This window comes from Triturus cristatus, chromosome 4_2 (assembly GCF_964204655.1).
Source record: "Triturus cristatus chromosome 4_2, aTriCri1.1, whole genome shotgun sequence".
NCBI lineage: Eukaryota > Metazoa > Chordata > Amphibia > Caudata > Salamandridae > Triturus > Triturus cristatus.
Genome location: NC_140586.1, coordinates 882,397,624 through 882,424,111, shown reverse-complemented (window position 1 = coordinate 882,424,111; position 26,488 = coordinate 882,397,624). Strand labels below are relative to the sequence as shown.

The 26,488-nt window shown below is 45.4% G+C and overlaps 1 protein-coding gene across 2 annotated transcripts in view; it reads left to right on the top strand.

Moving 5' to 3' along the window:
• LOC146835329 (uncharacterized) overlaps window positions 1–19,804 on the top strand; it is a 53,267-nt gene extending 33,463 nt beyond the window's left edge. For both annotated transcript variants that reach the window (XM_085602901.1, XM_085602902.1), the window contains exons 2-3: window positions 2,604–2,677; window positions 16,556–19,804. In XM_085602901.1, the coding sequence (XP_085459027.1) occupies window positions 17,192–18,985 (1,794 nt within the window). In that variant the 5' untranslated portion in view covers window positions 2,604–2,677; window positions 16,556–17,191 and the 3' untranslated portion in view covers window positions 18,986–19,804. The remainder of the gene's footprint in view (window positions 1–2,603; window positions 2,678–16,555) is intronic.
• The last annotated feature ends 6,684 nt before the right edge of the window (window positions 19,805–26,488 follow it).

The following is a 26,488-nucleotide window of genomic DNA, read 5'->3' as shown; positions in this document are numbered from 1 at the left end:
ACCAAATCCCACTACGTCACTCCCCTCTTAAAATCCTTGCACTGGCTCCCCATTCGTGAACGCTCTCAGTTCAAGGTGGGCTGCCTCGCCTTCCTAGCTCAGCTAGGCTCTGCTCCTGCCTTTATCTCTTCGGAGATCAAACCTTATGCCCCTGCCAGGGAACTACGTTCTTCTTCTCAACATCTGCTGTCAATGCCCCGCTTTCGTCGAAAAAAATGGGGAGGCTCAAAATTTTCTACCCTTGCCCCCATCTTCTGGAACTCCCTCCCAGCCCATCTCAGATGCTCTACCCAATACCCCCTCTTTAGAAAAGCTTTGAAAACTTACCTATTCTCTAAAGCCTTCCCCCAATAAGTTAAGTCTCTCCCCTGTTTTCCTTTGCCTCTCAAGGACTCAGTATACTGTAGCGCCATGAAACCGCCAGGTGTACGTGCGCTTTAAAAATAATTTAAAACTCAAACTCGTTTCAGGATCCCTCAAACTTCGTGAAAGAAACATGATAGTTTTCATACCATGTGGACCAAACTCAGACGAGAAGAAATCGTGTGTTTGCAAGCTCAAAATTATGCAATTGAAAGTGTGTGAGTCTCTGCAAAGTACTGACCCACAACACAACGTGTTGAAAGCGTGCGTATCACTGAATGATGTATCAATCAAATACACACAGTGGACAATACAAGTGTAAAATAGCCGGAAATTCAAGCGTGTGTATCGCTGCAGACGAGTTGTAGAGATGTGAAAAGTAACGTACAATACTCAAAATTTAAGCGTGCGCATCGCTGGGAATTTAATCGTGAGTATTCAAGCGTGCGTATCGCTGCAGATGGATTGTACAGATGCGAAACGCACAATACTCCAGATTTAAGCGTGCGCGTCTGGGGCATCCAAATGAGCTTGACACTTGGTTGCTAGGAAGCGTTGATAGGAAATTCCAAACATTCAAGATGGCTTCCACGTTCCTTCGTCAAAGCGTAGTGACTTCTCACACTGATTGACACTTGGTTAAGAAGTGTATGCATTGGTTGCTTGGAAACATCACAAATGGTGGTCACGTTTCAGAGCCAGCGTGATGACATCAAACGTAATTAGCGTAATGACACACAACTTCATATGACGCAAGTAAAGGAAATGTAGAAGTTGGAAGAAGACGCGTGAATAGAATCACGAGACAGCAGTAAGTGTTAAGCCACAATTCTTTGGAATGCTCAAATGTTTTAGTTTGAAATTAGCTCGTGCAACCCATAGTACGCTAACTCCACTTAAACAAAATTAAAGCTTTGAAGTAAAATTCCGTCGTATGCCACCATTTACTCTATAACACATAAGCAAGAGTGAGCCACATCGATTTTCTCCCAGCTTTTCACATCCGTTTAAACAATAAGCGAGAATGTGCCGAAATGCTCCCAACTCTTATAGTTAAATCCAACAGGGCAAGAGGTGGAAAGTGGAGACTATTTCATGTAGCGCTTAAAGTCTTATAAGGTATATTAGATTGCAGATAAAGGTCTTAAGGGTTGATAAGATAAACTGGAAATCTCTCACCGCAGATGAAGATATATTTTCATAGGTGTTGAGATCTTCTTGAAGTTAATAGAGCTGCCGACTACGCCAGTGTGAAATTTTAAAAGTAGCAGGCTCTAGCCAGAAGTAAGGTTTGATTGAAGTTTATTCTTAACAGAAGATCCCATCCAGCCTGGTTCCCAGTTCAACTGCCTCTACACAGCTTCAGTCCCTAACACTATGACATATATGCATTCTAACCTATGATGCAGAACAACCATAGAAATGTGATCAGGAAGAAAGGACACCATGATCAGTATCCATTGAGATGAGAATATCACACACTCCTTTCAAATATTTGTGAACTGCATTTCAGCATGAGCAAATATGCAGGTGTAGATTCGCTCATGCAAACATCTGAGTGTTTGTAAGTTCGCTTTCCCACCCCTGGAAGACGTTTTATGTCTACCATTGTCAAGAGTATATTTCCAACCTTTCTCGGTATGGGAAAAGATTAGAGAAGAGTTGGTGAAAACCCTTAAAACATGCAAGTTAGTAGGTTTGCACAGACTCAAAAAGGGCATTCCAACCCTGGAATTGTTGCTTACTATTACCTTCAGCCCCAGCATGTAGATCTGCCGAAACGTGGCAACATAAGGGTATTGCTAGTATTGAAACTCTACTCTGGAATGAGCTCTGGCATAATCAGAGAGGCTATTTCCGAGCTCTTATATCATGAGATTACTGCCATAATTTGTCACCGCATTACATGGCACAAAAGGGACAAGTGGCTATTGTTACAGGACAAGTAGATTTATAAACCAACCTGCCTCATGGACAAGTAGATACATTATTAAATTCCACACCCCTGACATAGGCTTTTCTGTGTTCAGTTTCTATGGGATCTAAATTGTTTTTTTTCTTTCAGTGTGTTACAAAAAAAAGTAATTTCTTTTTTACTTTTTTTAATCTCTGTAAACATTCATGAGGCTGGTGTTCATCTAAATAATGTTTTGTTTATTTCCTTCTCTTGTTTGTCCCCATTGCCATTTATAATATCCATTTACCTTCTCCTAACTCTCTTTTTGAATTTGTTCTTTCAGGTAACGTTTCATTGTTTTGCTCACCTGTCTCATTGCCCATCGATCTCTTTGCAACAGTCACGTGCAGAATGAAGGTATGTTTGCATCTCATTTATATTTAATTGCAGAAGGCGAAAGGTTAATGGTTGGCATTTAACACCCCATCCTGTTCGTCTATTCTTCAGACAAACAGTAAAGATTGGCTGAAATGGGTGCTCAGTGTGTGTTATTGTAAGTCAGCTTCATATTACCCAGTTCTTTATCTCAAAATACTGCTGGGCTGTAAATGTATTATTCCTGTCTGAGCTGGGCTTGCACCAGCTCCACCTGGTCATAGAAGAGAAGCTGCTAAGAAATTAACACACATGCTGTCAGTTACAGGCAGTCACAATGCAGTAACAAACCCTTATCCTGCTGCCCCACCTATCTCTCGTTGACTCTGTGCCTGCCTTTGACCTGATAGGGAGCTGAACTGTTTTTCTGGCTAGGTTTTTGCTATTCAAATACCACATGCATAGCACCTTTTAAAGGAAGAACACTTTGGTGTTGCTGTATGAAGCAGCTGAGATACTAAGGAACCTTGGTGGCCTGCAGCAAGCTTTGGATCATTTGCCGTTGTGTTTGACTCTGTGAATTCATTTTATTTAACATTGTTCAGCTGTGCCTATGGAATTTTCTTGTGTATTTAAAAAGCAGTGCTAAGCATGTGGGCCTTTGTTTATTCAAAAGCTGTGTAGGGACTGTGTACTTGCCTGACGTGTGAGAGTCGCAGAAGGAACTTTATCTTTCTGTTATGTGCAGGGTGCACTGTTCTGGTGCATTTTCTATCTTGTGGAAAGAATGAGCATACCTCTGTCTGTTTCCATTAAATGTAGCCACAGTGGTTTGTACAGGTGATATAGCAAAGCGTAAGAAGGAGAAGAGTCCTATGAAAGTCATGGGAATTACGTGTTTGGGAAATCTTTTTCACAGGCTTGGGCTGAAAAGGAAATGTTGACAGCAGGACTATACAGGTGAGGTGCAGATGAATAAATGTAAGAACCGGTCCTACCTTGATGGTTGAAAGCGTGGAGGGCAGCTAAGGTGTAGGAGATATGGACAGAGCCATTTGACTTTAGAGACTTTTTAAAGAGAGTGTTTCAGGTGCTGGGAATGATTCAGGAGTGGAAGGGTGCTAACAGGCTTGGCTTTGGTGCACCATCAGTGCACTCGCTACACAGATGCACCACAGCTTTCAACTAGTAGACCACGAGGCTAGTGTGCTACCTCAACAAGCACTAAAGTTAGAGGTGGGACAACTAAACAACAGACTGTAACCCAACTCAGACACTTGGTCCAGCCAGAGGGCTCCTACCCTGGGGGATAATACTGTCAAACAAAGAATAGCTAAAAATTGTTTGAGAAAAGTAAAACCCCAAAGTAAATATAATCAATAAACCTCTGCTCTACAGAATATTGTGGAAGTAGTGAATGAAGCCAGGTACCTCAGTGAACAATGATATTTGATGTATGGTGCAACATTCTAATGTGCACCCTATTGTCTTGAGTCATCATGATTCATCTCTTTCTCCAAGAGCAAATCTTGTTTTAACAAAATCTTGACCATATGCATCCACCTAAAGCTGTAACTATGATATAAGTGGTATGTAAACACCCATTTTTTACTAAATTGCTCTATGAACACCCATAAATTTGCCACCTTTTGCTGAAATAAATAGGATATGACATGTTCAACAGAACTTTTATTTAAAAATCTGTGTATGGATGCATGAACAAGAAATTGATTTCTCCAGACCCACCTCTAGCAAGAGAAAAACATGATAAACCTCATAATCTCTACGCTGTACAACTGACCTTGATTGTTGTTTGTAGTCTCTACTTCACATACAATATAGATAAGTGTACCTTACAATCGTTGTTTATATCCTGATTGAAACCCACCATGCATAGAAGCAATTCAGTTCAAGCTAGTAACCAACACCCCGTTAAGTATGATACTAATATCCATGTACATAGTTTACTCATTACTTTACTACCACTATACTCACTGCTCTGTTATCACTGTAACAATCTCATTGAGACACCTTGACTTACTTTATTTTAATACTACGAATCAAAATGCGAGAAACTTTACCTTTAGAAACTCACCTCAATTGGCACCTCCTGCAGTTTAACCCTCTTTGTACTACCTGAAAGGACACGTTAATGAAGCACCTCATTCAGGCAGTCATTCGATCCTCTAAGACACTTAGTCAGTAAAACAAGTACTTTCTAATGTACTGGGAAACACAGTTATCCATGCTCAATCTTACATCCCGTTGAATCTGGCTAGTGGGCGGCATTTAATAATGTCTTTGGATATATGAATACTATTATGATGCAACCCATCTAACTGCATCTCTAGTTAAAACTTTAGATATATAAATAGGTCCGTAGCTAGCCTTATTTCACAGTTAGCCATATTATTCTATCCGCAAACGGTTTTGTCAAGCAAATCAAAGGTTTTTCGTATTGTCTTTCTAATGAAGTCAACGTTGCTATCTACGTTATATAATTTGCACTGCGCTGGAGGATGAGCGCTCTACTTTGTCACCTCCTCGGCATTCGATGGTTATGGAGAGGAGGGTGGGAGGAAGGGACAGGGGGTTAGGGAGGGGGGCTTTTGATTTTTCATTTTCTTTATATTGCTTTCATGCACAAGTTTTTCCTTTTTAATTTTGCATTTTATTTCTTTCACAACAACACGTCATGTACACAACATTAATAAATAACTCCATTTACGCCTTCACACTCACATGGGAGCACCATAGCCCTTTAGCTTGTCTCCTACCCTTAGATAGTGTACATCACAGACACTATTCTTATCAACACTACCTCTTCCAGGAATTCCACAAACTGCTTTTTTTTTATCAACAAGGTTAAGGAATCTCTCTTCTCATTTTATATTACAACTTATTGATACACCGAGGGACTCAGAACTAAACGATCCTGTTAAAAGATGAACAATAATGAACTATCAGTATAAAACCAAAGGAGATATTATTCTCCTTCAGGAGACGAAAATCACTCACAAACAAGCCATCACTCTTAAAAATAATTGGATTTCTGAAGTCTATTGTTCCCCTGCAATACAAAAGAAAAACAGAGTAATTGCCGCAGTTGATCCCGAACAATGATGATACCTCATTTCTGGAACAAAATATCAGACAAGATTAGTCATATACCCTCCAATGAACTCATTGTAAGTGGCAACTTCAATCTCCCACTAGACACGACCGTTATTTGCCAATCTACCTATAATTACCATCCACCTAAATGCCACAAAATCCTTAAAAACATAAATGCTCTAAATATGATCCTAAAGACACCTCGTGGTTACAACATCCGGACTCCATAGATGACACTTTCTTTTCTGCTCCGCACAACTCTTCCACTAGAATTGAATACATCCTCATTTATGGGTTGCTCACCCATCTAATAGACCAAACAAATATATCGCCAAGACTAATGTCTGACAATTCATGCATTACTACACTTTTAGCTGGAACAAACCCTAAAACCCCAACTAGGATATGGCGTTTTAATAACGATATTATAGCAAATCCACACAACATTAGGAATATTGAAGAAACTCTATCAAATTTCAGTGTTGACAACACCTCAACATAAATAAACATAAAACTTTCTGGGATGCTCTCAAAGATACACAAAGAGGAACCCTCATCCATGTGAAAGCAGAAATCAACAAAACAAAGAATGCCGCACTTATAAAGCTAGAAGAAGAGATCAAGCAGCTTGAATTAACACACATTAAATATCTAAAACTGCTCTCTCCCTAGTCACACCGAAAAAATATGATTCCAACAAAATTCTTAGTGAAAAAGCTGGAGTATGGATCAATACATTTAATGGCCTCAAACTTTACGAAGTCAATAAAGCAAGCAAAAGGTTGGCCTCATACCTTAAACACATACAGAACCAAAGAAAAAAACAATGATAATCAAAGATAGCAAATATGAAATCCGCAGAAAATCCTAGATACCTTCAGACAATTTTATGAGAAGTTATTTTCTGAAGAACAAGTGACTCCACCGGAGCAATGTAGGAACTACTTAAACAAACAGCATTATACCTCGTGTATCAGAAGAACATAAAATGTCCCTATCCAGACCAATCTCTCTGACTGAGATCGCTGAAGTAATTGGTACACTTAAAGAAAACAAGGCGCCTGGCCCGGACGGCTTTACAGCCGAATATTGCAAAACATTCAGCCAGTCACTTCAACCAACTATAATAAATCTATTTAACCACTTTGCCTCCTCTGGAACTATCACAGGTACCAATGCGGAAGCCAACGAAGTAGTGATGCCCAAAGAATGGAAGGACCTTACATTCCTCATACATTACAGACCTCTTTCCCTGATAAACCTAGATTGCAAAATATATTCAAAAATAGTAGCCAAGCGCCTAAATCTTTATCTACCGCAATTAATAAGTAACACCCAAGTCCAACGATAACACCCGCGTCCTATGCCAAGTTCTAGAAAAGGCAAAATCATCCACATCGCCCTCTATAGCAATCGCACTTGGCGCCGAAAAAGCATTTGCTGGAGTATCATGGACCTTTCTCGAACAATCCCTAAAACCTTCAACTTAGTAGAGGAATTTATAACAATGATTATGGCTTTATATAGAACTAACATGCCCATACCTGCACTAACAGTTCCCTGTCACACCCACTTAAATTAGAAAATGTACCAGACAAGGCTTCCCTCTTTCCCCTTCTCTCTTCCTGTTGGTGCCTGAGCAACTCCTTCAAAACATACAATGCAACCCCAATATAACTGGAAAGTTGTGAAACTGGCTGCTTATGCAGACATATTAATAGTCACGGTCAACCCAAGCTCTTCTACCCAAGCTCTCATGGAAACCATTGAACATTACTCCAAAGTCTCTGTATATGAATTAAGATAAATCAGAAGTTAAATCCCTCATCCCTCATGGCACAAAGGAACTATTAGGAGATTCAGGATTGACCTCGCACCCCAACTACATCAGATACTTAGGTGTTGAATTAGGATCTGACTTGATAGACACCATAAAACATAATGAAATAAAAAATAGAACCAAGCAAGACTTGGCACAGGTAAGTAAAATATACTCTTGAATGCAAGACTTTATAAGGAAATGCAGTTGTGGTTGAATATGCAATCGCTACAGGTTGGTATTGGTTGAAAAAGCAGTTTGAATTACACAGTAATTACTTTTGGATTACTTTTAGATTACATCGGCTACTCAGGGTGGTATGGCTAGATACCTTGCCGGGATCTCACACTACAGGGTAATTAAGACTTTTCAAGGTTTGCAGTTTAGTTACTTTTCTTTTCTTACACAGTTCTGCTCGACACGGAACATTTTCAGGAACAATACTCGTAACATGGGTTCCTATGGGAAAAAAGTGTTAGAGGTTTCTCAGGTAAGTAAACGACTTATGAGTGGGGGTTTTGGGGGTTACGACCAACGGGGCAGATGGGTGCAGAGTGCAGGAGACCAATGTTAGACAATTTGGCTATGGGGGCCTTCGTTCAGGGGCTGCTTACAAGAAGGCCACTCAGGTGTTGGAGCAAAGCTCCTTCGGTTAAGATCAGCACTGTAGGGGTCAACAATCAGCGCAAGAGCTGCACCACCAGCAACACAGGGGCGGCCGGGTGCAGAGTGCCAAGGCAACGTCGGGGACGTTGGCTTGGCAAACTGCTCTGTTTTCTAGGGCCGGTTTTGACAATTTTGTTACCGGGGGCCTAAAAAACGGCCACCAGGGGCCCAAAACTGGCCCCCACCCTAGCAGCCCACCGGGGAAACGCCCAGTGCCCGCCACGGTCAGTCCAGCCGTGCCCAGTAGATATGAATGGAGATCTTCGGTTCGGCAAAGACACTGCAGGCTCTGGCAGGTAAACCTCCTGGAGGGGACCACCAGCTTGAGAGGTAAGTTGGGATCTTGGGGGATGCCTGGACACTGTTGCTTGGGCCACCCAAGGCCGTGGGGCGTCAGGTGTATGGGTGTATTTAGGCATAGGGTTCTTCTTAAAAGCTCAGGACGCGATTGGGGGTACCCTTCAGGTTGAGGCTGCAGGTGTCGTCTTGGAGCTTATGGGAGGTTGGGGATTCACCAGATCCCAGGTCAGGATTGCTGGGGAGACCTCCTCGTGGTGTTGGGCCGCTCGAACTAGGGCTGCGGGCGTCAGATGCAGAGTGTTGCAGAACCGCAGAGCCACCTGGATCCGGGTTCTGGTCTTGGAGTCTTTGTTGATTCAATCCGGTGCTCATGGGAGACTGTAAGGTGAGTGCAGGGCAGGTCCTCCAGGCTCCAGGGGGGATGCTGGCTGCTGGTACACCGGTTTCTTCACTGTAGACAAATCGAATTTGGGACAGGCTGATAGGGCAAGGGCCAAAACAGTAAGTGTCCTCTTCTTCCTGGTTCAGCACAGCTCTTCGGTCCTTCATTTTCCTCCTCGAATCTGAGGAGGCAAGGTTTGGGGTTGCCCCTAAATACAAAATGTAGGGTCGTTACTGGGGTGTGCAGGTTGAGATTAATGGGTCCCTTCCTTGGTTTGAGTACACCCACTATTATGCCACCCTCCAGTGGGAGGGGGGCATGAACCTCTCCCTAATTGGTTGGGTCCCCTCATCTCCAAGGTGGAGGGGACTGAGGTGTGTGTTTCACTTTGCCTCCCCGACCTGAGTGGTGGAGTTGGCAAAGGTTGTCAACCTCTCCTCCTAGTTCGGTTTTCCCACCGATTCTCCTGCCCAAAGTGGGGGTGAGAACCAGGGGGAGCCAGGTGCTGGGGGCAGCAAAAGGCAGGCACAGTGTACAAAGGCGGCAGGCCTTTGAAGCTTCCCCTTTTGTGGACCAAGCCCATCCTAGGGGAGGAGGTGTGACACCTCTGCCCAGGATGGGCTTTGTTTCTGGACCCATAGGGCGGAGACTCTCTACCCACGGGTCCAGAAACCTGTCTTGGGTGGCATCTGGCGAACAGTTATTCAGAAACCACTCCAGTACTGGTAATTTTTCAGAGGACATCTCTAAGATGTCATCTGTGTGCATTTTACATTAAATCCCACACTGGCATCAGTGTGGGTTTAATGTGTGAGAAGTTTGCTACCAAATATCCCAGGTTTCAGTGAAGCCACTATGGCACCATGGAGTTCGTAATAACCAACTCCCAGACAATATACTATGTATGGCTTCACTACACTTACAATGTCTAAGAATGGACTTAGACACTGTAGGGGTACAGGGCTCATACAACACTACCCTCACCTGTGGTCTAGTATGCCTGCTAGAGGGGTGGCTTATGTAGGCCACAGGCATTGGATTGTAGGCATAGCACACAGGTATGTGTGCTATATCGACTCTTCACTTTTCGCTGCTCAAAAACACGCAGCCTGCAAAGGCAGTGTGTGGGTGTTAAGGTACAGGGCCTCTAAGAGTGACACAATAGGTGCTTCAACCTTTAGAGGCCTTGTCTGCTCACAGTGACCTTGGTTCACCTGGTACCTTTTACCTGGTATCTTTTACAAGGAGCTTACCTGTGGCCAGAGATGCGATTTTGGGGGTACAAAGGTACAGCTTTGGGAAAGACACAGGCCCTGGGAACCTGATTGGCAGAGACCCAGGGCATGCCAAGTCAAAGTGCATCATGTGGCAGGCAAAAGTGGGGGGGTAACCATGCAAAAAGGGGCACTTTCCTACAGCAAGGTAAAAAAAACTAGAAAATCCAAGAAAAAACTCCACCTGCCCAATATTCTAGGTGGCGTCAATTTAGCCAATTTTAGATTTTACCAGACAGCTTTCTTAGCTAAACAAGGTATCTACTGGTTCCAAGAACCTGATAACTACACCCCCACGTGGCTAGAGGTTGAAAACTAGACCCTGTTACTCAACTTAAAACCAACTGCAAGCATATCACCACTTCTAAAAATACTAGTAATGCTCTATTAACCTTTGATAAAACAATGACCTTCCCAGATGAAATTCTCCTCTTTAACCTCTCTTTGGCACAACCCAAACATCACATTTGATGGCCGGACCCTGCACTTGGAATCATAGATCACCAGAGGCTTCTTCTTTTCTCAGTTACTCGGTTCCAGAAACACTTCTCTAACTTTCAAACAATATACCGGTTCAATCAACCAATCAATCAAACATTTGTAGAGCGCACAACATACCCGTGAGGGTCTCAAGGTGCTGGGGGGGGGGGGGGGGGCGATACTGATCGAACAGCCAGGTCTTGAGTAGCCTCCTGAAGGTCAGCAGCTCTTGGGTCTGTCGTAGGCTCAGTGGGAGAGTGTTCCAGGTCTTGGCGGCGAGGTGGGAGAAGGACCTCCCGCCGGTGGTTGTTCTTCGGGCGCGCAGGACGGTGGCGAGTGCGAGGTCGGCAGAACGGAGCTGGCGGTTGGGGATATAGAAGAAAAGTTGTTTGTTGAGGTAGGCTGGGCCGGTCTTGTGGAGTGCCTTGTGTGCGTGGATGAGGAGCTTGAAGGATATCCTCTTGTTGACGGGCAGCCAGTACAGGTTTCTCAGGTGGGGGGTGATGCGGCTGTGGCGTGGTATGCCGAGGATCAGTCATGCCGAGGCGTTTTGGATGCGTTACAGTCGTTTGATGAGCTTGTTCGGGGCTCCCGTGTAGAGGGCGTTTCCGTAGTCGAGTCTGTTACTGACGAGGGCCTGGGTGACTATTCTTCTTGTATCTGTCGGGATCCACCTGTTGATCTTGTGGAGCATGCGGAGGGTGTTGGAGGAGGAGATGGCGTTGACTTGCTTGGTCATGGAGTGCGTTGAGTCGAGGATGAATCCCAGGTTGCATGCATGGTCGGTGGGTGTTGGGGCTGCCCCCAGTGCCATCGGCCGCCAGGAGTCGTCCCAGGCTGAAGGGTTGGAGCCGAGGATGAGGACCTCCGCTTTGTCCGTGTTCAGCTTCAGTCGGCTGGTCTTCATCCTGTCGGCGACGGCCTTCATTCCTTTGTGGAGGTTGGCTTTGGCGGTGATGGGGTCCTTGGTGAGGGAGAAGATCAGTTGAGTGTCGTCAGCGTAGGAGATTATATTGAGGTCGTGCTGTCGGGCGACGTGTGCGAGCGGGGCCATGTAGATGTTGAACAGCGTCGAGCTGAGGGAGGAACCCTGGGGTACACCGCAGATGATCTCGGAGGCTTCGGATCGGAATGGGGGGCGTGCGGACGCTCTGGGTTCTGCTGGAGAGGAAGGAGGTGGTCCATTCCAGGGCTTTGTATCGGATCCCTACGGCGTGGAGGCATGCGCGTAGTGTGCGGTGGCAGACGGTGTCGAAGGCGGTGGAGAGGTACAGGAGGATGAGGGCTGCGGTCTGACCGTTGTCCAGCAGTGTTCTGATGTCGTCGGTGGCAGCGATGAGGGCGGTCTCGGTGCTGTGGTTGCTGCGGAACCCTGACTGGGAAGTGTCCAGGATTCTGTTTTCTTCGAGGTATCGGGTTAGCTGTCTGTTGACGATCTTCTCGATGACCTTGGCCGGGAATGGGAGCAGCGAGATGGGCCGGAAGTTCTTGAGGTCTCTAGGGTCTGCCTTGGGTTTTTTGAGTAGGGCGTTGATCTCGGCGTGTTTCCAGCTCTCTGGGAAGGTCGCGGTCTCAAGGAAGAGACTGATGACGTTGCGCAGGTGGGGTGCGATGGAGCTGCTGGCTTTGTGTGGTATGGGAATGGGTCTGAGGGGGAGCCAGAGTGGATTGTGCTCATGGTCTTGATGGTGTCATCGATGCTCATGCTGGTCCAGGCTAGCAGGGGGTCGTGGTCGATGGTGTTGGGGCTGTCTGGGTGTTGAAGCTGTCGTGGATGTCTGCTATCTTGCGGTGGAAGAAAGTGGCGAGGGAGTCGCACAGGGCTTGCGACGGTGGGATGTCGTTGGTTTTGGAGCTGGGGTTGGAGAGTTCCTTCACGATGTTGAAGAGCTCCTTGCTATTGTGTGCGTTGTTGTTGAGGCGGTCTTTGAAGGAGGTCCTCTTGGCAGTCCTGATGAGGTGATGGTGGTTGCAGGTGGCGTCCTTATGGGCTGCGTGGCTGCCCGGAGTCTGTTCGCTGTGCCATTTCTTCTCTAGTTTCCGGCAGGCTCGTTTGGAGGCTAGGAGTTCTGTGGTGAACCAGCTGGCCCTCTTGCTGGTGTCTCTGTGGGGGGGTTTCTTCAGCGGGGCAAGGGTGTTGGTGCAGTCTTCGTTCCAGCGTCTGAGGTTGTGGGCAGCATCGTCAGTGTTGGAGTGTTCGGTGGGTGGGCTGAGAGCGAGGTTTGCGTGTAGTTGGTCTTCGTTGATTTTTCTCCAGCAGCGACGAGGAATCTGTTGGGTGCGGTGGTGTGTGGTGGGTTTCTGGAAGGAGAAGTGGATGCAGCGGTGGTCGGTCCAGAGGAGTTCAGTGGTGTTGTTGAAGGTGACGTGGGGGCTTGCGGAGAAGATGGGGTCAAGCGTGTGGCCTGCGGAGTGGGTAGGCGTTGTGACGAGTTGCCTCAGTCCGAGGTTGGCGAGGTTATCGATCAGGGTTGTCAAGTTGCTGTTGTTCTCCAGGTGAAAGTTCAGGTCTCCGGGGAGAATGAAGTCGGTGGAGGTCAGGGCGTATGTGCTGATAAAGTCGGCGATGGAGTCGCTGAACTGGGGTCAGGGTCCGAGGGGTCTGTAGATGAGGGTGCCTCTGAGGGTGGAGTTGGGGTCTGTGTGGATCTGGAAATACATGTGTTTGGCGGTGTTGAGCGTGTCGTCGGTGCTGGTCGAGACCCTGATGCTGTTCTTGTGGACGATGGCGATTCCTCCTCTGACTCCGTTGGTGCGGTCTCTACGGGTGATCTTGTAGCCGTCTGGGATGGCTATGGCGATGTCGGGTGTGGAGGAGTCGTTCATCCAGGTCTCTGTCAGGAAGAGGATGTCTGGGGATGATGTGTCGAGGCGGTCCCAGAGCTCGACGGCGTGTTTGCGTGCGGAGCGGGTGTTCAGTAGGATGCATCGGAGGTGGTTGAGGTCTTTCTTGGCGGGTTGTTCGGCGGCTCTGAGGCTGGTGTTGCTGCAGTTCCAGCAGGTGAAGGGTCCATGTGTGCATTTCGGGGTGGCCTTTAAGCAGGTGTGGGTCGGTCCGGGGTTGAGAGCGTGGAGTGTGCTGGCATCGTAGCGGTGGTGGTCGTCGTGGCAGGTGCAGGGACCAGGGGTTCTGGTGCTGGGCGCGGTCCAGGCACAGAAGGGCGCAGACGGGCTTGCCTTAGGCGTGCCCGCTGCGCGGCTGCCATATATGGGGATGTGGGAGGGAGGAGAAGCTGGGAGGCGGGAGGCAGGGGCAGCGAATGGGCAGTGAGGGGGCGGGCTGCAGGGGACGCAGCGGCAGCAACGGGAGTGGTGAGGGCACCTGAAGGCAACCAGGCACAATCAGCGAGCGAGGGGGAAACAGAAGGCAAAATGGGCACAAATCAGGGGCAGCGAGGAGGAACAGAAGGCAAAACAGGCACAAATTAGGGGCAGTGAGGGGGAACAGAGGGTAATAGGGCACAGAATGAAGGGGCAACGAGGGGGAAACAAGGCAAAACGGGCACAAATCAGCGGCAGCAAGGGGGAAACAGAAGGCAAAACAGGCACAAATCAGCAGCAGCAAGGGGGAAACAGAAGGCAAAACGGGCTCAGGTCAGGGACATCGAGGGGGAAACAGAAGGCAAAATGGGCACAAGTCAGGGGCAGCGAGGGGGAAACAGAAGGCAAAACGGGCACAAATCAGGGGCAGCGAAGGGGAAACAGAAGGCAAAACGGGCACAAATCAGGGGCAGCGAGGGGAAACAGAAGGCAAAACGGGCACAAATCAGGGGCAGTGAGGGGGAACAAAAGGCAAAACGGGCACAAATCGGGGGCAGCGAGGGGGAACAGAAGGTAAGAGGGCACAGAATGAAGGGGCAACGAGGGGAACAGAAGGCAAGCAAAACGGGCACAGATAAAAATGCAGGCAGTACAGGGAAGACAGACAGCGACAGAGATACAAACCTAAGGCCTACCACTTGCCACCAGGGATGAGGCGCAGGTGGTAGCTTGCGGGTGGAGGAGGGCCTCAACTTCTACAGCAGCGGCAGCGGCAGGACATACAGGCGGAGCTGTGTGGTGGGGGAGCAACCTACCAGCAAGGTCAAGGGTCGCTTGAGCAGTTAGATCAAGAATTCTATAATTTTCTGAAATTAAAGACTGCTATTACCAAATCTAAATGCCATTATAGAGAACTGTCCCTACCAACACTCCTTCATACATTTAACATACTAGGCAAACAGGTGTCCAAATTATATCACTTATTACAACCCAAAACCACAAGAATGAATAAATGAACAACCGAATACTAGGATACTCATTCTTCTACATGCACATCTGAGACCGACTGGAACAACACATGGAAATCTGTCACCTCACAAAGGATCTCATCAGTACTATCTCAAACGAAATTCTGGCTAATATACAATGTTTTTTTGGACACCTTCTTGCCTGCACACACAAAAACTTTTAGAGTCACCCTGTCTGTTGGAACTGCAATGAAAAGAACGGAGACCTTGCTCACCTCATTTTCAACTGCAAATCAGTAGGCCCCTTTCGGGATAAGGTGTTCTCCTTTGTTGAAAACTTATTTAATATAGCTCCTAAGAAAGAATTCTCATATCTCATTGAAGGCTTCCTTGACCCGAACATCAGATGCTCTGTAGACCGCCCTCTACTTGATCTTTTACTGATATTGGCTGTTAAGACTACACACAAGGCTTCCTTTCAAGCCTGGTTTAGTTAGGTATCACATATCAGGGGCTGATAACATTCCTTTGCAACACTCCCTATGGGAACAACAACGAAGATAATCCCTAGATAACTACTTTACCACCAACAAACCCCCATAAACTGAAGGCCCTATTTCTATATCTTTTCATTTGCTACTTCAATCCATACTCATCAATCTAGAAACATTATGTAGGTTGATGTTGTGTACCAATGACAGATACGATATTACTGTTGTCATATGTTATTTGTAACTCTTAAATGTGATACATTATGCTTATAAGGCTACATTTTAAACATGTAAGGAGGCTAAGTCCTTTCTTATGAGCAAACCCCTCCCATAACTAACAGCGGACAATACTAGGGCTCTTTCTGAGAACAACAGACAATCCTTCGGTCTTCTACATTCAGCTGTTCCAGTAGACTACAGTAAGCAGGATTATAGTCCTGCTAATCTCAGAACAATGAAACTGGGGATAGGGCAAGCTAGTTTGCTTTCAACTATTGAGCTCTGTCGCCTATAATCAACTCTGTTTGCTACATTGAGTCCCTGCTCTAGATGACAGGGACGTTGTCTAATGACAGTTACCCCTATCAAGCCACATGTGTATTTGACTGGACAAGTAACACTGTAACCAGTGTGGATTCCTCGTAATCTTCAGTAGTTGTTTTATTTTAAAATTTAAGTATGACATGTACTCCTGTAACAACAATTGATTCATGGTAAGCTTCAATATGTATACTATTAGTAAGTTTAAGCATGTTCCACTTTTGAATGGATACATATACCTCCTAGTGTGCTTTAAGGACTTGTATATCTTTGGATTTTGAATGCTGTTGTGCTGACACCTAATCTTGGGTCTTGTTCATGCTATAGAAAACACTGAATAAATAAATAAATACAATGTAAGATGTAAGTGTATTATGTTATGACATTATCAGTGACAGTTTAAATGACAGCTGGGATGTTTACATTAAGTGATGTTGTGAATTAGCCATGATGCTTATACCTTATTAGTTCCTTTCCACCCATTTGTTTCCTCCGTCTACTCAGTTTGATTCTATTTTTGTTGTGTATTAAAATTCATTAGAAATGATTTTGAATTAAAAAGAAAATGTGTATGCACATTCCATGTTTCCATGTAAGTAATTTTAAATCTCTCTACATCCGACAGAAAACAATCCTTGAAAGTACAAAATGTTTAAGGATAATGAAGATAATCCTGTAAATCTACAAAAACACAGTCCGAAATATTGAGCTCCTGTATTCAGAAAAACATAAATGCAGTCAGAGCCGGACAAACCAGAACATAAACTGAAAGATCCTGTAAGAAGCATCGAGGGCAATTCAATGATTCTACAAGTCTGAGCGGTGCACCTCCATGCCTCAAAACTAAGAAATGACCTTTAAAAAATGACAACAACACTGATAATCCACTTCTTGGGTAAACATGTCCAATACCAGCTTTCATTGTGCGATTGGTATGATGTGATTACAGCACTGCTTTCCTTGATAAAGACCACCTTTCAGTGCTAGATGTGTATTGTAAACTCTTTCAGGCCATTCCAGTGCAACCAGAGAAAAGCACAATGGAGTGGAGCCAGACAACTGGAGGGTAAAGGAAAGGCGTTCTGCTATCTAAAATACAGACTACTGTCCCAATTCGCAACGTCCAGAAGGAGGATGGATCTTTACCCGTGAGTTTGCAGAACCATTATCCAGTTTGAAGACACACACGCCCACAAAGAAGCCTGAAACATATTATAAGTGTGGCAGGTATTATTGTTAAATCAGAAAGCAAACATGCAAAATGCCACACACATACAGGGAATGTGAGAATAAAGCAAGTGCTTTATCTGTGATTTTGGCTCATCAAGAAACTCAGTCATGGGATATAGACAAATATATACCCGACTCAGAGACACTAACCAAGAAAGAAGTATCAGACACATGCAGCAAAAGCTTTAGTTTGTCATCAATATTAAAACGCCATCAGCAAACACACAGAAGAGACAAACAGTTAAAATGCACTGAATGTGAAAAGAGGTTTAGTCAATCTGCAATCCTTAAAGAGCATCAGCGAACACACACAGGGGAAAAGCCATTCAAATGCAGTGAATGTGTGAAGAGCTTTAGTCAGTTATCAGACCTAAAACAACATCAGCGAACTCACACAGGGGAAAAACCATATAATTGCAGTGAATGTGTGAAGAGGTTTAGTCGATTATCAGACCTTCAAAGACATCAGCGAACACACACAGGGGAAAAGCCATATCATTGCAGTGAATGTATCAAGAGGTTTAGTCGATTATCAGACCTAAAACAGCATCAGCGAACACACACAGGGGAAAACCTATATCATTGCAGTGAATGTGTGAAGAGCTTTAGTCGGTTATCAGACCTACAAAGACATCAGCAAACACACACAGGGGAAAAGCCATATCATTGTAATGAATGTGGGAAGAACTTTTGTCAACTTTCAAACCTACAAAGACATCAGCAAACACACAAGGGAAAACCATATAATTGCAGTGAATGTGTGAAGAGGTTTAGTCGATTATCAGCCCTAACACTGCATCGGAAAACACACACAGGGGAAAAGCCATTCAAGTGCAGTGAATGTGAGAAGATCTTTAAACATTTATCAAGCCTAAAACACCATCAGAGAACACACACTGGGGAAACACCATATCATTGCAGTGAATGTGTGAAGAGGTTTAGTCGATTATCAGACCTACAAAGACATCAGCGAACACACACAGGGGAAAACTTATATCATTGCAGTGAATGTGTTAAGAGCTTTAGTCGATCATCCGATCTACTAAGACATCAGCGAACACACACGGGGGAAAAGCCATATCATTGCAGTGAATGTGTGAAGAGGTTTAGTCGTTTATCACACCTTAAAGAACATGAGAGTACACACACAGGGGAAAAGCCATATCATTGCAGTGAATGTGGGAAGAGGTTTAGCCGATTATCAAACCTACAAACACATCAGCGAACACACACAGGGGAAAAGCCATTTCATTGCAGTGAATGTGTGAAGAGCTTTTGTCAATTTTCACACCTACAAAAACATCAGCGAACACACAGGGGAAAACCATATAACTGTAGTGAATGTGTAAAGAAGTTTAGTCGATTATCAGACCTAAAACTGCATCGGAGAATACACACAGGAGAAAAACCATTCAAGTGCAGTGAATGTGAGAAGATGTTTTTTTATTTATCAAACCTAAAAAACCATCAGAGAATACACACTGGGGAAAAACCATATCATTGCAGTGAATGTGTGAAGAGGTTTAGTCGATTATCGGGCCTACAAAGACATCAGCGTACACACACATGGGAAAACCTATATAATTGCAGTGAATGTGTGAAGAGCTTTAGTCGGTTATCAGACCTACAAAGACATCAGCGAAAACACACAGAGGAAAAACCATATCAATGTACTGAATGTGTGAAGAGGTATAGTCGATTATCAGACCTAAAACAGCATCAGCGAACACACACAGGGGAAAACCTATATCATTGCAGTGAATGTGTGAGGAGCTTTTGTAGATTATCAGACCTAGAAAGACATCAGCAAACACACACAGGGTAAAACCTATATCATTGCAATTAATGTGTGAAGAGCTTTTGTCAATTTTCAAACGTACAAAGACATCAGTCAATTTTTTAAGAATTTTAATTACATGAACAATAATACTGACCCATCCGTGGACATGCACCAAAGCAAAAAAGTGCAGTTAAAGTGGGATGAAGGAATTATAGAGAATTATAACATTGCAATTATGTGGGACATTCACGTGCCAGCTGTTACAAAGCAGATGATAAAACACTGTACTAATAGGAAAGAATCATAAAAGTGTCTATTCCATGCTGTTGATCATTTCCCTACATCTAGGAAAAAACATGAAATACCAGTAAACTTGTTGGGAGAGTAGCACAATGTGGACTATAAGGAAAGAAATGCTGTTGATTTTTATTAGGTGAAAGAGTAATAATGAAAACAAGCATTGGCATAGCCAATAGGTCTCGCATTAGGGACCTTATAAGTGTTTAGCCATGCAACATTTGGTGTTGTTGCACTAAGGATATTGTGCTGCATAACTAAATACTTACAAGGTCCCAAAAGCGAGACCTATTGGCTATGCCAATGCTTGTTTGCATTTGATACCTAATGGAAGGGTTTGCCCCTTTATAAGCTTCACGATAAGCATAATGGTTGATTTGCTTTCTACAGCCTCATGGTAAGAGACATAGAAAACAGACAAATAGTCCAAAACTTCGATGGTAGACTTCATCACTCAGCAGCCATTTTATACTGTATCGGTTTTGTTTTGGATTTCTTGTATCTGTAGTTATCCCCGACTGACCCTGATTAAACTCAAGTAACAGGCAGCAAGCTAGTCCTTTGCAACTAACTCGCCTTGTGCCTTCTTCGAAATATCAAATTTTTAGGTCAGCAAAGCTATTTGAGGCAGAAACAGATTCACTAAGGGAACAGTCTTACCCAAATGCGTTCCTATGACGGCAGTACAGTTAACACACGCAATTGTAATGCGCAAGCGCACTCTGTGCAAGGGGAGGGGCGCAGGTAACGGTGAAAGGGGATGAGAGAGACAAGAGGCGGAGCAAATGTATATGGAAGCAGATTAGAAGCAAAGTGTAAGAAACGAAGGGGGAAGTAGCGAAGAGTCGAAGCGGAAAGAAAAAGTGGCCACACGGAGAAAGTAAGAAGCACTGACAGAGTGAGCCGTAAACTGCAAGAAAGTGAGCAGTTTGGGCTAGAGTAGGGAGGAAAGGGAATAGGCAAGACAGGTGAAGATCGGAGAAAGAGACGCAGAATACCGGCTGCGGTCTATGGAGGGCATGACAGCTCAATTGAGATTAGGTGGGCGGTACAGGAAGGAGGAGCTTTCAGGGGAGACAGTGAGTGTGAGATTGGACATAGCGGCATTAGGAAGAAGAGGGCGGAGTTCTATGCGAGCCGCCCGGAGGGGCCGTACTTTGAGTGAGGATTGCTTGCAGGCTGAGGCGGACCGGACGGCGTCCGTCTGAAACAAGCATTGGCCGCGTGGCAGTAAAAGTAACGCCGCGCGCCCGTAAAAGCAAAAGTCATCACGATGACGCGCTAAAGCATGCTAGGGATGCGCACGCAGCAGTGGGGGGAGGGGCGGCGATGGTGCTGAAGGCTGGCGGAGGAAAGGCAGATGGCTGGGCGCGAAGGGAGGGGGGAATGTAGGGAGCAGCTGTGCGCGTGCACGCCATCATGCGCTCAAGCTTGTAACCAGCACAAAAATGTGGGTAGCACAAAACCCACCAACTAAATGTCTCGCAGATCAGCGCATGCGGTGGCTCAGGCGAGACCTAAAAATCCAGGGACAGTTAATCATGCTACCTGTAAAAGCAACACTATGAACAATGCTTGGACTAACTGGTATTTTCAGGCTAATCTTAGAGATGAGTGATAAAACATATAAACCCAACACACCCAAACGATTTAACAAGCTCTCACTGGAGAATATTCACAGCTGGTTGTGGTGTTTGGTAATTTTTTTTGGCAAGCTTGATGATTCTGTGACAGCAGTCCGAGAAAAAAAAAATGCAGGAGAAGTGAAAGTAGGAAAATGTGGGCTGTAGCCATCATGGTTAATCCTATGACATTTGCCTCTGGAGCCTTGATGTGTAAGAAATGATGCTCATTGCTATCATCATTAAATCAAATCCTAGGAGACACAGGAGTTGAAACAACTAGTGACATGTACGTATTCTAGGGTTCGCGATTACCTAATAGCGATTTCTAGCGATTCTTTGTTAGGTAATTGCAAACCGGGTTGTACACATCAGCGATTCCTAGTGGGTCGCGAATAGACAAACCTAATAAATATTCATGAGGTAAGTTTCAGTTTGCGATCCATTTAGAATCGCAAACGTCATGGGAATGGTGGGGTTAGCCCACTACAATGTGTGTGATTGCTTTTAAATAAAGCAATTGTTTTTGGAAATGCAGCCCGTATTCCTGAAAGGAAAATGGGATGCGTTTCCAAATGTAAAATGAACAGTTTTCTTTTCATTTTTTAAGAGTCCCACAGACCACTGCCTGCTCTTAAAAGATGTTTTCCCCTACATTCACAAAGGGGAAAGGGTCCCTTGGCGCCCGTTCCAATTATGCAAATGGGTTACCACCAACTCTTAGTTGGCGGCACAATGTGAATGTTACCACATTTCGGTTGCAGAACATTCACACATACCACCTCGAGTTGCTTTTAGGGAGGGATGCCCTAAACACACACCTTTCTAATACTGAATCGCAAACCCAATTTGCGATTCGATGATAGATTACCGAATTACAAATTCAGCATTTGTACATACAAAAGAGACCTTGAGCCAACCATGTTATCGGTACCACTGCTCTATGCCTCTACTCTACAGCACTCTTCTCCACTCTACGCAACACCTTCTATGTCACTTCATGCTGCAACACTCACTGATAGTCTATGCCACTCTACTCTGACAATTTGCTGCACTCTACGCTGCTTAACTCTACTTCCTTCCACTCTGAAACTGTACTCCATTCATGAACCTCCACAACACTGCACGCTACTCCTTGACGCTCCACTCCTCTCCACCCCTCTCAACTCTACTGTACGCCACTTCACGCCGCTCCATTAAACTCCACTCTATGCCACTTTATGACACTCCACTTCATGACACTCTCCTTTACCCCACTAACTTTTAGCCCTGCTGAACAGCAGCCTCTCTAGTGTACAAATTGCTAAAACATATTGGCAAAGCCAAAAGCTCCTGCACAGATGAGACCTATTGGCTTTGCCAATGCTGGCTTAAGATTCCTATTTAGCGCTACTTTATTTACTTGGTGTTAGATCGTGTTTTATCTAGAAAAATGGTGTCTGTGATGGATGTGGAATGAAGGAGCCGAGTACAATGAGTTTCTCAGAAAGCTACGGGCACCACGTAAGGGTGAACAGTTATAAAGCTAAGGTTATTTAAGAGCTGAATTATAGTCAAGGTTTTCATGGAACGATCATATCTAGAATGTCGGTGTACCCATATCTAGGTCTAACTGAGTGTTTTAAGCTTTTTTTTTCATAGTATGGAAGGCTGTTACTCAAAGCCCCGGTAAGAACATACAGTGCTAAAATTCGAGCAATGGCAATCTATGGAGCCACTCCACTGGTGTAGACCCTGTTTGAGCTATTGTCGTACATAACTTGTAAAAGAGAATTCTTTGGGGGTTAATAATTCTGTAGTGCTATGGGACCTTAACTTTAAATGTATAATTGACTGTAATGGAACTAAAAGCACTCCTGTACCAAGCCAAGATTATGGGTAAGTAAGTAGTCTGTACTGATGTATGTGTTTGTTGCATCACAAGCTCTGCTGAGATTCTGAAGAGAATGTTCCCTGAATTATTTTGAGAATCTTTGTTGTCATTGAGTGTATATGATTGGCACAAGGATCGTGATGCTCCCTCAGTTTATGCTGCTCAAATATGTGTATGTAATTGTGTTCAGATTTCCTCATTTTGGGTGCATTTTCATTCCAATACTTCTCCACTCGGGGCACCATATCTAAAAACAAGCATTGGCATAGCCAATTGTTCTATGCAACGTGAGAGCTATTGTCTTTTTCGATGTTAATGTTGTTTAGTCGTCTGTGAGCTTAAGGCAGAGGGGTGGCATCGCCTGCAGCATTGGGGGAAGTGGTGACATAGCAGGGACAGATGGAACTGGGAGCATGAATCGCAGCCGTCGAGGTGGGAGGTAAAGTGATTGGAAGAAGAAAAAGAGAAGCGGATAGGAGAGCAAAAGAGAAGGAAGGACAGGAGTAGACGGAAGGGGAATGAAGAAAACAAGAAACATGAAAAATAAAGTGGTGGGGACAGGGAAGGGTACAAGGTGGTAAGAAGCTCTGGAATAAGAGCTGAGGCAAGAGGGGAAACATCAGGCCCATGTGGTAGATTAGGATGAGGAAGGGCACAAGGTTGGGAAGGAGGAGAGACTGTGAGAAGTTGGCCTGATATATGCTGTCCATTAGTTATAGTGGGCACCTTGCACCAGTCCAAACAACCCCTTATTGGTTTTAGGTTAAAGACAACCTTTATTGAAAGCTATCTGTTGTGGTATAACCTTTATTCTTGTACTTCCCATACATATTGCTCTTATCTTCTTTTCCTGTGTTGTTGGAGTGTGCCTGCATTCTATTTGGTCATAGCTTAGCAACAGAATACTGGGGAGGTAAGGGATTGAGTTCAGGCAGTTGTAAGGTAACTGCTGTCTGTACTGGTGGTCTTTACTCTTGTACCTAAGAATTAACTTCCTTCACCCTTGGACTGGCTCTTGGACTTCTGTATCTTGGAGATCATCTTTACACTATCCTAGTGGTAGCTATGGAGAGCAGCCTTCAGGCTAAGTCTTGAGGAATGTAAAGCAGCTTGTTTTACCAGTCTATAATCTCTTGAGTCACTAAATGAAAGATATCCACACCAGGTATATATATAAAATATATGTATTTATTTCTAAACACACCCTCCTAGTCTCTTTATGAGACTAGAGGTCAAAACACATAAGTTACACTTCAATATTAACAGTAAAATAGCATAAATACACGTCAGGCCCTAGGGGCGAGCCAAACCATATACTAAAATAGTGGTATAAGAACCACGACTTAACTAGACACAAGGCCTAGAGCCTGTAGAATCGCTGGGACCCCAAGGAACCACCCAAGGTAGTGACACAGGAGACCCACGGGGGCCATGCGCAGTGTGTGAACACAGCCGCGAGCTCCCGTTAGCTTCTATGGGGAAAGTCGCAGTTAGATTTTTAAAGATTAGGGACACTTAGAATTGAGTCAGGACCAAACCCTTTTGGACTTAGAAAGTTCTAGGGCTAGCACCCACGGGAGCACCGGAGTACTCTAGTTATCTCACCCAGGGAAGCCGGGTGCATAGGTGTCTTTTGGTGTCGGGCGCGTCGTCGATTTCAATGGGAGCTGGCGAAGAAGTGCTGCTGCTGTGAAGATGCGAAGTGTCCGAAGAGATCAAAGCCTGGATCAAAGATGAGAAGAACCTGAAAGCAGAGGTGACAGAGTCTGGGTCACTTGCCAGTGACCAGGAAGGCGATGAGCAGATGCCCACCGATGTCGGGTGATTTCAGGTGAAAGAGGTGAAGCTTGACTCTTCAGCCACGAGCACCAGGAGGTGTCGAGGACGACCAGGAGCTGGATTCGAGCAGTCCCACGAAGGATGTCGAGTGCTGCAGCGTCGGTGCCCGGATTGGACTCAACAAGCCTTGGCAACAGCAACCCACGCAGAAACAAGAAAGATGCTTCGGTGCAGACCAGCAAGATCTGTGGGACTCACCACTTGGTTGGGAGTCAGGGCACGTCTGGAGCAACCAGGGAAGCCCTAGGAAATACAAAGTTACCCCCTCAGGGACCCACCAGTCAATGGACCAGGGATCGCGAAGGGACCTGGAGACGAAACTCACAATGACTGGTCACTCGGAATGACCAGGCCGACAATCTTTGGTGAATTCAGTGCTCGAGGTGGGGGCTACAAGTCAGCCCAAGCACGACTTCAAGAGACGTCGAGAAGTCAATGCACTTGCAGAAATGCACGGTGACCAGGAGTTCCAGTTCCACGCTTCTCACGAGGGCTGCGGGTCTCAGCTTTGCTGGGGTCTCGGGTCATCCTCTGAGATGTCTGGAAAGCCTCTTCCTGGGCTGCAAATACTTTGGAGTCCGGTGGGAGCTTCGGAGATGCAGACCGGCAAATTGCTTCGTTGGTGCCTGCCAAGCAGAGGAGTCACTCCTAGACCACAAGGGAGATTTCTTCAGTCCTCTGGTCTTTAGCAGAGCGTTGAAGGTCCAGGATTCAGCTTCAGAGTTTCGTCCAGGGTAATCTAAAGTCCTAAGGACAGGGGTCCCATACTTATACTAAGGTAGGGGGTTGGACATACTCTGGGGACCCACCTATGGGAGGGTTTGGAAAGAGGGATGGCTACACCCATTTCCTTTGTCCAGTTTCGCGCAAGAGCAGGGGCTGGAAGCCCCTGAACCTGTTTGAGCTGGACTATGCACAGGGACACCAAATGTGCCCCCAGTGCAGGACTTCAAAGCACTCAGAGAGTGCTCCCACCCAGCCCCAATACACATAAGCCTGTCTGGGAGGTGGTTACACCTCCCTGTGACAGGAAACCTATTGTCCAGGCCTCCCCTGATGGAGTTTCGGTCAGCAGCAGGAGGCCAGACCCGTGTCTGTGGCTGCAGCATCCATTTTGTGATGCCAGGGCTCTATTAAGTTTCTACCGGGTATACCAGTGCTGTAATGTCTCTCCCTCTAGAAGGGTGGGATCATACTCCCACACCAGTTACTGGTGTGGGGGTATGATTCCAAGGTCTTTGACACTAAACACGACATGTTTACGTGCAGCCAGTCCAAAGTTAGCATTTACCGTTTAGTTATAATGCACTTAAGAGTATATGGTCAGGCTGCACTACAAACAGCATCAGAGAAGGGTCTCTAAACGCCGCAGAGGGGCTCTGCTCATGCAGGGGCACCCTCTCACATAAGAACCAAGCACTTTGCCTTCAGGATTGATAAGGCCTGCCATAGGAGTGACTTATAAGTTTATATGTGTGTATATATGTGAGATATAGTGAACCTATATCTCAGTAAGGGGTGCATGCACCACCTTACCCAGGCTGCAGTAGCAGACCTGTGGTGTCATTTTGAGTGGCTTTCCAGGGGTGGCATAATACATGTTTTAGCCCCTGGTAGGCCTCTGGGGTACCTATGCCCTGGGTACATAGTATACCATATACTAGGGACTTATAAGGGAACCTCAGATCCAATCTGAACTGTACCTAAAGTACATGGAATAATTTTAGAGAGGAAGCAGCTAGGCTGGGGTCCTGAATAGGAGGGTCCCAGCCAGACTAAAGTCGAAAAACAGTGAAACACCAGCAAAAAGTGGGGGTAAACATGTGAAGCAGATCCTACTCTCCTACAGAGACAATACAAGGTTTGAAAGGGTTCAGGAGCAGACAGAGGTAGGCCGAGGGAGACAGAGCAGAAGGA